Source organism: Xenia sp. Carnegie-2017, unplaced genomic scaffold (genome assembly GCF_021976095.1).
Source record: "Xenia sp. Carnegie-2017 unplaced genomic scaffold, XeniaSp_v1 HiC_scaffold_4, whole genome shotgun sequence".
In the NCBI taxonomy this organism is placed as follows: Eukaryota; Metazoa; Cnidaria; class Anthozoa; order Malacalcyonacea; family Xeniidae; genus Xenia; species Xenia sp. Carnegie-2017.
In genome coordinates, this window is record NW_025813504.1 from 1,616,129 (window position 1) to 1,627,030 (window position 10,902).

The 10,902-nt window shown below is 33.1% G+C and overlaps 1 protein-coding gene across 1 annotated transcript; it reads right to left on the minus strand.

Annotated features, from left to right (window-relative positions):
• Positions 1-2,434: 2,434 nt before the first annotated feature.
• On the minus strand, positions 2,435-7,060 carry LOC124455843 (low-density lipoprotein receptor-like). Its single transcript, XM_047006462.1, has 4 exons — positions 7,046-7,060; positions 5,444-5,524; positions 2,893-3,071; positions 2,435-2,606 (listed from the first exon to the last, which is right to left on the minus strand). The coding sequence occupies exons 1-4, from the start codon at positions 7,058-7,060 to the stop codon at positions 2,435-2,437; spliced, it is 447 nt and encodes a 148-aa protein (XP_046862418.1).
• Positions 7,061-10,902: the final 3,842 nt, after the last annotated feature.

Below are 10,902 nucleotides of genomic sequence, written 5' to 3' on the forward strand. Positions count from 1 at the left end.
AGACGTCGACATTGCAATACTCATTGCAAAGAAGAATTACATATTCCTTCAAGGTGCTCCAACAAAGATTCGTGACTCAGAAATTAAGAGCTTGGTACTACAAGCAGAAATAGTCGCGCCAACACTTGCCACCATAGATCATGAGTTGAATGTGATCACTGTAAAAAAATATGGCTGCTTTGCACAAGTGTTTGATCAACATGGAAACGTCGTTAAGGAGTTCACTTTATTTAATAAAAAAAAGAGACATCTGTTGCTATCACTTTTAACAACACAGATAAGGAATTGAATGCAATATCGTGCATTGATATTTCCTGTCGACGTATGTCTTGGATTCTCCTCAATGACGAAAAGATCATTCTTGCCTCGCTCATCTCAGTGTTACTAGTCGCCAAGACATCCATATTACGTCTCATGTTGCAGGACCTATTGCTATAATTTCCAAGAAATACGTTATTCATATACAGCGTTAAGAAACAAAAAATGACAACTTGAACTAGGCTACATTCCTCGGGGAAATCAAATGTAAGCCTTTTGAAAGTTGTAATGTTTAAATCTATTGATTTCACGACTTTAAATGGTGTAAATACTTTTAGATGAGAAATTCAGAAACTTCATTCAGTGACGTTTGAGCTTCATCAACACGATGTATTTAATGTAAATAAACTTTGCTCGTCGGGCGAGAACGTCAGTGGCGGGATCCAGTGTACGTCAAAATAAATAATAGCTCCTCAATTTTATACTCAAATTACATTCAGAAAAACACTATTGGCTTTTAATTTCTGAAGAGTATAATTTTACCAATAGATTAGCCTCTAAGGTGTTTAGAAATGTAAACATTCGCCAAAAAATAACAAAGCAACACTAAGGCTTATTGCCCCTAGCTTATTAAACACAAGAGTCGTACATATGTATGTATGCGTCATTGCAAGCAGTGGCAAAACCAGCCATTACTTTAACTTGGCTGTTCAAGTTTATCTGTTATTAACTAATGACAAAATTTCTAAAGAAATAAGTAATGATAATGCTACGGAAAATAATACAGCGTATTGCGGGATGGCTATATCACTAAACAAATTGTGAACACAAATCATATGAGCCTGTTATATGTATGTTGATCGATCATACTGACATACAATGTCTGAAGGTCGGTATGAGAGACAAATTTGAACGACGAGATAGGTATAGTATTAAAGGAAAAATAGCTTTCAATGCCAATTATATTGAATTTGTGGTCAATTCGTGTTCAACATTACAGTTTTGCTCTTTTTATGCTTCAACAGTAAGTTTTCACTTCTCTTTTATTTCTATAAGAATTACGAATCTAAAGTGATAATTTCAAATGGGGGACTACTATAATTTGTCCACTTCCAGCTTGTTTGTTATTTTATAAAAGGTCACAGTTTCGCAAAAATATCTTACCACTGGATATAAAAATACTAATTATACGTACGAGCTACATAATGGGTTATTATAAATAGCTCCTTTCGTGAAAGCAAGAATATAAGACAGTATATTTAATATATGCTCATGAGGAACATAATGAGTTTCCCAAGACGACGTTGAGTTTTTTGTCATAAAGTTCTTTTACTTGGAGTATTGATCAATGTTCCCAAAGGAGACCATGAGGACGAAAATAGTTGATAATAGCCCATATTACAATAAATCTCTCATCAACAGTGGTCGCAAAACGATGGCTGACAAACTCAATTTTGAAGCTAGATGCCTAGTTCACATATTTCGTTACTCAGTCTGTACTTCTGCTTTCATTTCTAAGGAATACGCATTTTATATGAGCGTTTTTTCAACATGTAGCTAAAGCTAATCCCTACGTAACCACAGAATAGGAATATACAGAAGAGTCGCTCGTGTCGGCAACTTTGAAGTTTTTTGTCCTCGCGCATGTCGTGCCGCCAGTATTCCAGCCAGATGATGAGGTTTTTGTTTTTTTCAAACTTTCAAAATCATCCAAAGTCATTTCTTGAGTCAAAATGTATTTGAATTCATTATTAAGTATTGACGTCATGTAATTTTAATGGTTGGAAACAAGTGAGAAATCCTAATCATCTGGCTGGAATAATGGCCTACATGAGTATACGTTGTACACCTGAGTGACCCTTCTGTATAATCATTTATCTGTGACGTAACGCTGAAAAAGTTTCCGTACGGCTGTCAGTGTGGTGTGTGGGTGTTGTTTACAATAAAAATGTGAATTTGATAAAGTTTCTTCTAGTTAAATAAATCATCTACTAAAGGTTAAAGATTACTTGCTTATTCTAAATCGAAATTAAACAAACATTGCAATGCCAAAGTGTAATTGAAGTGATCGTTTTAAACTAAAAACGTTACAAGGTAGTAATATAAACTATACTAAGTAATTAATAACATTTAAGCTGTATGAAAAACCTTTTTTAAATCGAAATGAAGCAAAAATTTAATGTGCAAAAGTTCCCGATTCACCATCTTTAGCCGCACCTGGGACACCTCTCGGAATTTCACTTCGTTTCTTTCCAGAAAATGCATGACTTCTACACCTTGAACCTGTTTCATCGGAGCCATCCGTACAATCACGTCTACCATTACAAGCTTTTGTCCAATGTATGCATCTATGACGGTATGCAAGATTTATGAAAATGCTTTGATGCGAATGTTGTCTTTAAGCAAAACTCCCGATTTATCATTTCATAAAAGTGTGTCGTTTGTATTTTCAGGAATATGTTTCTTTATCAAGCATATATATGATAGAATTGATATAATCTTTGTCGCATGTCATATAAAAACTAAATTATGTATATTTGACTAAACCTCATTTAGCGATAGGATGATTTGTATCATGATAGATATATTAAGCATGTCATGCGCTTCATTTCCACTGTTGTACAAATACTTTACCTGTTGTTATCGCAACGGAAAGAGTTGAATCCACATTTACCACCGTGTGGACTTGGACAGCCTGCTTCATCAGATCCGTCGGCACAGTCGTTGTCTTTATCGCACACATAGCTGGCACTGATGCATTGATTAACACTTCTGCAGCGAAACTGGCTGCTCGAACAGCTACCACAGCCAACCTATAATAAAACACGGGTATTCATTTTGTAGTTTTCAATCAACATCAGAAAGAATCATGCAATCACATTGTGAATCAACATTGATATTTATTAATGTTTTTACTTAAGCGTTATTGTCATGATATTCTACGATATATAATCTTCCAACAGTAAAAATGGTTTCAGTTAATTGATTGTATTTTCATTTTCTATATTTACGCGGAAACACAATCGAAGTTACAAACTGCTAGGAGATTGGTGGCGATATTCATATATTCATATGCAATAATTCATAATCTAGAAAGTATATGATAAAACTAGCATTAACATGCATATATAAATACCCCCGTATTATCTATCTTCACCAGCCCCTGTCATTCTTGACACATGCCAATTATTTTTCAAACAAAACTGAAGGAGTCGTATGTATTACGAAACGCAAACTTTATTTTCTTAACCAAGTTCACTTCGTCAACACTATTCTTGGTTTTTTAATGAAATTCATGCACACAATCATTAGCTTTTCATATGTTACCTGCAAATATTTTAAACTCTATTCATTTCTATCGTAAATGTAAATACTTAATGTCGAACAATATTTGCAATAAAACTAATTTAGTCACACTGATGATTTCGTATTATTACAAAACAATATGTTCCGAGGCAGTGCTGGGGTAGTCCAGGGGAGAAACGCATCCCAAAAATTTTATTGTCTGTCCCGAATTTCCACCCAGATATTTTCATCTCACTATTATCCATTAAGAAACTAAAAGGTTATCCTACAATTTGTAAAGTCCAGAAATAGATTACATGAACTTATAAATTTACTGCTTGAGGAGCTAGATCAAAGAGTTTTGATTGGATGCGTGGGCAAGTGACTATTTTACGTAGTCGTTAGACGTTGCAACGAAAATTCTAATGTACTGCTTCAATACATCGTAGTGTCAGAAAAGCAAACTGTAATTTAAACAAATATGAAATCCTGACATCTTTAGAGGAATGCAGCACTCTTAAAATCATCTCACATGAGAAGAGCATGGCAGGAAAACTAATAAAACTCATTTCAGAACGAAAATGGTAGCTGTGTCTGGAGGTCAAATTACGTGTGTTGTACACGCGAAGTTATACACGTTACGCTGGACTTGTTAATAAAACATTTTCTACAGAAGTCTTTTGATTTTGTTCAAAGAATAGAGATGGAAAAGTATTGTGGCATTAAAGGTGACGGGGCTTGATCTTTATTCAAATTGACAACTATAAAACAGCTATAGCAAAATGCCTTTCAGTTATGGTTCGTTATGGCTTATTTTACAAAAATGTTATTGTCCAAAATTTGTGTATGCTTCATGTTAAGTCTCATTTGAAATGTTTTGTTCGCATAGTTGAGAAAAAGGATGACTGTGTCTTTTTAAGATCTTTGCAGTTCGTACAAGTTATTTTACACTTGCAACATGGCCCTGTGTTCATAATGCGTGGATTAAAACAGGGTTTAACTGGCATTAAAACTCGGCTGACGAGGCCTTCCACCTATTTTAGTTCAATGATTAAAGCATACGTCATTGCTCATTATATAATATTCCATAAAAGGATTTTTCAAAATTTGTATCGGCTTTCAAGCCCTGAAATTGAGCGCAGATATTTGTGAAGTCTCGATCTTGTGCCATTAATGAACGTTTGGCTTTAAGAAGTTTGTTTTTTACATTCAGTTATGTATCATAGTTATTCTCTAATATTTTAAGTGTTAACATGTTACAGTAAACCATTTATATTAAAAAACAAAAAACTGACAGGTATAACGGGAAACTTGGTAGCTTTGTTTTAGAGAGAGAGTCATTATTAGACTACGTTTACACTACTCCGGATCGGTCTGAAAACGGCGCAAAAAAGTAGCAGAATCGGGATTCGTTTATACTTCACCGGAGCGGAATTATTTGAAAACGTCACTTTAGTTGGAGCAACACGACTACACTTTCTAAACGTGGTCGAACGAAAACGGACCGCTACGCTTTGTCGTGTACACAACTAAACGTTAATATTTGTCTACGCTTTAGATACCAGTTCTCTTTAATTTGTGTGGCATAATTAAAAATGTTGATCCTTTTATGTTTTGGAAAGCTTTTAATGACTGATTCTGTTGTAATTAATAAAAATCAACGTTTTTTTATGACGTATGTCAAGAGATATGAACATCTAGTAATATGCAAATATTAAACGGCGCCATCTTTCACAAACAGATAACGAATTTTGACAGCAAGAAACACTATGTGTAAACACCCGCTAAACTGTAGCGGAATTTAAACGGATCACTGTAAATGCAGTAAAATTATCCGTCACGTTTCGCTCCGGCGTAGTGAAAACGTAGTCTTAATGATAGAAGACAAATTAATATCTACCTCGTCACTTCCGTCCATACAATTCTTTATTTTATCGCATTTCCAATGAGATAATATGCACTGCCCATTTCCACACTTGGACTGATGGCAAGGATTACACCTTTCAATGGCAATTTTGTAACCAGACGAAGTAAGGCGAGAAACGCACACAAAGTTTCTTTCGTCATATATTTTTCCTAAAAATATATTTATTATTGCCCGTATTTAGTATTACATCAGTGTTATTCATTCTACGACAACAACCTGGTAACAAAGTATAGATTGAAATGTTTTCGAAGCAATTCAAATAGACAACTACAATATCTTCTTTTGCTCTCGGGCTTTTATCAAGCAGATGCGAGGTCAATAAAAAGTTACTGCATGACATTATCTGACATGGAAACTGTCTTTCTTTTATTCGATGCTTTCCTGGATATTTCAAAAGAATTAACTTTCACTTCTCTTGTTTTATTGGTTCATCCTTTTGCATAATAAACCCTTGTTCCATTGCCAGAAGAAAAGTAAGAGGTATAGCCAAATATATTTCCAAACAATTCAAAGCACTCTATTTTACCGCTACTGTCGGAAGCGACGAAACTTATAAAATATTTGGTGCTAAAGCAGTAAAAACTAAAAAGAATTCTCAAGCCTTTGTCCAGTGAAGTTGGATAGTAATGTTTATCATCTACGTTTATCATCCAAGTTTTGTAAACTTGCAGATGGAGCTTATAAATTCACTTTTACATAGAAAAGTACGATATTTTATTATTGATTTCATGTCATAGGTGTTAATAATTTGCTTGGTAAAAATCTTTCAGTACGTTGTTATTTTTGTTAGTTTGGAAGGAAATATAACATAACCTTTCAATGCGTTTACTTAGCTAATAATAGAATGCTCGTTGTGAAACGGGGCTTCTTTAGAACCATGTAAATGGCAGCAGAATTCTTCGTGCACTCTGTTGCATATCCTTCGATATCTATACTTAAGAAGTTTTGGATGTTAAAGTGCCATAATGCTTGCATGCTTAAGATGCCCTCTTATATATCTATTGATTTTTCACTTTGTCCAAATGCTAAGCCATGTTGAATTACTTTAATACCGGTGAACTCTTCTTTTTGACTGCCTGTGAGCATCAACATTCGACGTCAAACAACTTTCGGCAATGTTATGGTTCTTAGTAAATTCTGGAAATCCATTCCTTGACCTTAGAGCCGTATTGAAAGTAGTTTGTTTTAGATATTCACATGTTACATGCTTATATAGCTGCAAATTAAGTTGAATTGACGAACACGATCCATACGTATTATTTTTCTATAATATAACAATTTGTTCCAAAAAGTGTTAACTGTTTAATAACGTTATCCAGTAGTTTGTTTGAAGTCTTTTGTGCGTGCGTAAATAGAAAGAAAGTTAAAAATCGGTGCATCGAAGAATGAATAGCTGCAATTTTAAAAACAACGAGAAAATGACTGGAAATCATTGTTGTGATAAATTATATTATTGCTTTTTAAGAAGTTCGAAGTAGTTAAAGTACGCAAAAGAAGTTTTTCTCCGTCATCTAAATAAGTTGACATAAACTTATTTACTCATACTCAACATTCGTCTCAATTATTATACCTTACCCTTGCAGCAGCCATAGTTGTAGCTAAATGGCAAGTTAGTCCTAGAGGAATAGCCTAGGCATCTGAGATTTACACATAGCTCTGTTTGTGACTTGCATGATCTATAGTAGGTACTTCCAATTGCAGTCTGCGCCAGAACAATCATTGACAGAGTTACGAATGAAACGTTCATAGTACTCATTTCTACGTTCTACAAAAAAATCATCAAAGTAGCTAAATTGCAATTGTAGACATTTACAACATATTTAGCGAATTAAAACACGTTGCTTGTTGAAGACAATAATTTCAAACACAATTTAATTACATTCATGTTAAAAGTTTTTGTCCCACCGAAGATAAATGTATATACTTTTGAAAGATTGCACATACTTACGTTGTATTTTAACAGCTTTTCTTTTTTCAAATAGTTTAACCAATGAGTTCTGTCTCAACGTGATGACCTGTGTGTAATGACAAAAGTAATAAACGTGAAGGACATTTATAATTTTTGAAAATGACGAGCAGCATCCTCCTCCAACAACTTACTTTAACGGATGCTATACGTAAATGTAAATGAAGATCTGTGTTTTTTAACTGTAGAGAGACTTTTTCCTGTTAAAATATTAACTAAGAATTGTTTGTTCAAAAAAGCTGCTGTGAACTACTGCTCTCACAGTTGGTAATTTTAGAATATACATCGCACTTTTGCATAAGACTCAGTCTCAGCAAATAATATTTAATAAATTGATAAGAAACAAAATAAATTCATCTTTAGCGGTGAATTACTCCCTCTCACATCAAATAATTCCATGATGCAGATTAGATGAAACAAATTTATTTAGTAGTCGCGTCCCCAGTCGCTTTGGCACACCAATTCTCTGCTAATTACAAAAATTGGCCAAGAGGTTTCATTTTTGAAATGTTAAAAGTATGAAAAATACTCTCGACATCAGTAATTACCGTAGCTGCGTAAAAGCACTATTGATATTGCGAATTTAATAAAACGACAAGTTTTTTTAAAATGAACATGTTTCAACAGCTCATGATGCCATCGACATGATTTCATCGACACTGCAGATACTACATTCGCACTCAAAAGCAAAGAAGCACTTCACATTAACGAAACTAACCCTAATCTCAACATTCAAGTTTTTCGTTTTAACACTATATTCAGCCCGTAAATACTTTCATCATTAAGTCTAACCACTATTTCATTGTAATATAATAATCTATTCATAAGTGTATAAATTGTATCACAGTATCATATTACTCATACATATTCATCACATACATAATATTCCTTATAATACTGAAGATGGCATCATACGATGTTAAAACATGTTTATTTTAAAAACTTGTCGTTTTATTAAATGCGCAACATCAGTAATTACAGCTATGTGGTGTGACTCAAATGTTTTGCTCAAAATTGTATGGATATTTACGATAGCAAAAGCCAAATAGACGAATAATCGAGTGATGTGATTAGTGAATAGGTTAATATAGCAGTAATATTTTCAAGCATGTCATTACTTTAGGATTTATACGTAGGCAGTGTTTATGTATGTAGATAATACATTGAATCTTCCAGGAAATGGCGAGTAAAAGTGTTATGCCATGTTAAGTTTTAGGAAGGAAATTGAGATCCAAGATAGTTTAAACGTGGCATAACGTCATACTTTAATGTGTACTCTACGCTACAAGGAAGATACACAAACCCAAATAACATAGGCATTTCAGTTTATTACTCTAAATAAAGCTACAAAAATCTTATCGAATTCTTGGTTCTGAATATGTAATTGGTACCACAGATAATAATGTAGATGTAAAACAACATTCAAAGTAAGTCAAAGATATCGACGATGAAATATAAGTAATAAAAATGAGCCGAATTTATAATGATTTTTATTTAGCAAAAACTGTTCATACAAAATGGTTTTTTCCTTTTTTTCCGAAACGAAATTTTTACGTTGACGAAGATCGTTTGACTGATCTGTCGTGCAAACATTTACAGTACTATGTGTGCATTGCAATATCAAAAGCGCTGATGCGGATGTTATGGAAATGGAATGTAAAATAGAAAAGTTTGTCAAAATAGTCACCTATCCAATTACCATCGTACATATTACAAAAGTTGTAAAAAAAAGCGTCTTAGTTAACAACAAGAAATATGAGAAATACCAACAACAAGACTAGTTTGATAAATAAAATTGAGCTGTATATTTAATAACTATGATTTAGATAACTCAGCGTCTCATTTGTTAAAAAAGCAGTTAACTTCTGTCATTATGATCACAAACGTAATATGATATAAGCCAAAATGTTTTCCTAGTATTGACCCTAATGTTTTCTTATACTTTGGATAAGTTATTTTCAATTTTGCATTATTAACTGACTTTTAAGACGCAATCTTAACAATTTTTGTTATATTGAAAACTTGAAGATGAAATTTAGAAATTAAGGAGTTCATAACATATGCACTATAGTCTGGTATAAGCATCCGAGACGACGAAATACTGTCCAGATCACAGTTTATAAAGGCCAAAATAAGATTATAAATTAGGATATAAAACATAGATGGATGAATTCAATTTTAGATTAGTACAATTAAGGCTTAGAGAAAAATTTCACAAATGAAACTATAACCGAAAGCTTTGCCTCCTTTGCATGATTGGTAGAGTTGATGTAAATCAACATTCAAAGTACACAGAGCCGGATAATTTGAATTCGTTCAATCCAAGTCGCTCACACGTTAGCTCAAACTAAATAATAACTTAATCATGCAATGTGGTTTCAAAATTTCATTATAAAGAATTTGGATCAATATCATTACAACTTTCATACAATTGAGCAAGCTAAAGCAGTTTTGTAACTATGTAAAGTAATTCAAGTATCAAGGCCGGTTGCACGAAGCCTGGATAGCATAATCCACTGGATAGCGAAAATTTTCAAACTTGTAAAAAAGGTATTTATATTTTCCTTTCTACAAAGAAATTGTGTAATCTTCGAAAGAATATTTTATATCGGTGATCGCACTGTTCAAATCGTATATTTTTCACTTATAAGAGATTTTATAAACGTTCAGAAAAATTTGCTATCCAGTGGATAACGCTATGCAAGATTCGTGCAATCTTTAAAATGATTTGACCATTTGATTAAACTTGAGCTTTTGTATATTGATTTTTGTGGCTCACAGTGGTAAGCGAACAATTAAACTGCTAATTCATTTCTATTTACCTAACATAGGATATTAAACAACACTTTTGCTATCTCGAACCCCACACCCCCTAAGCGTCTTGACAAATATAGTGACAATAAAAATATGCAGATGTAGTTTGTGGTGCAGTAAAATAAGCACAATTTAGCAAAACTGTTTAAAAGTATTTATGGCTTTAAATGTTTATGCAAACTAGCTAAAAGATAAGGTTTAATACTTTCTACTGCCTCTCTAAAAGCAATTTACATTGACGTATATTGCTTGAGTGAAACAAATACTTGCTGTGGAGTCCGAGTATGTACATCACATTTCAATTGCTTAGACGGATATTAAGAAAGAAATGAAATATGGATTTTGGTCGAAATATCTAGCTATACCACAATTTCTTGAATAATATCAATAAATATTGAAGGACTAACTACATATTATAGCTACTTATATGAACTTTAAAACATAACTATTCCATTGTTGAGTTATTTAAGTAATTCGGAATTATTTTGTCTATCATTGTTTTTGTCACAGCAGCCAGTTATGTACAGCTCATATGAGGTATTATGAAGCGTATGCATCCTTCTGTTTCACCCTTAGAATACAAGACATTTAAAATTGAATGACAGTATTTTCCTGGAAGAATGCTCTTGCTCATGTAGTTTTGATATTTGTT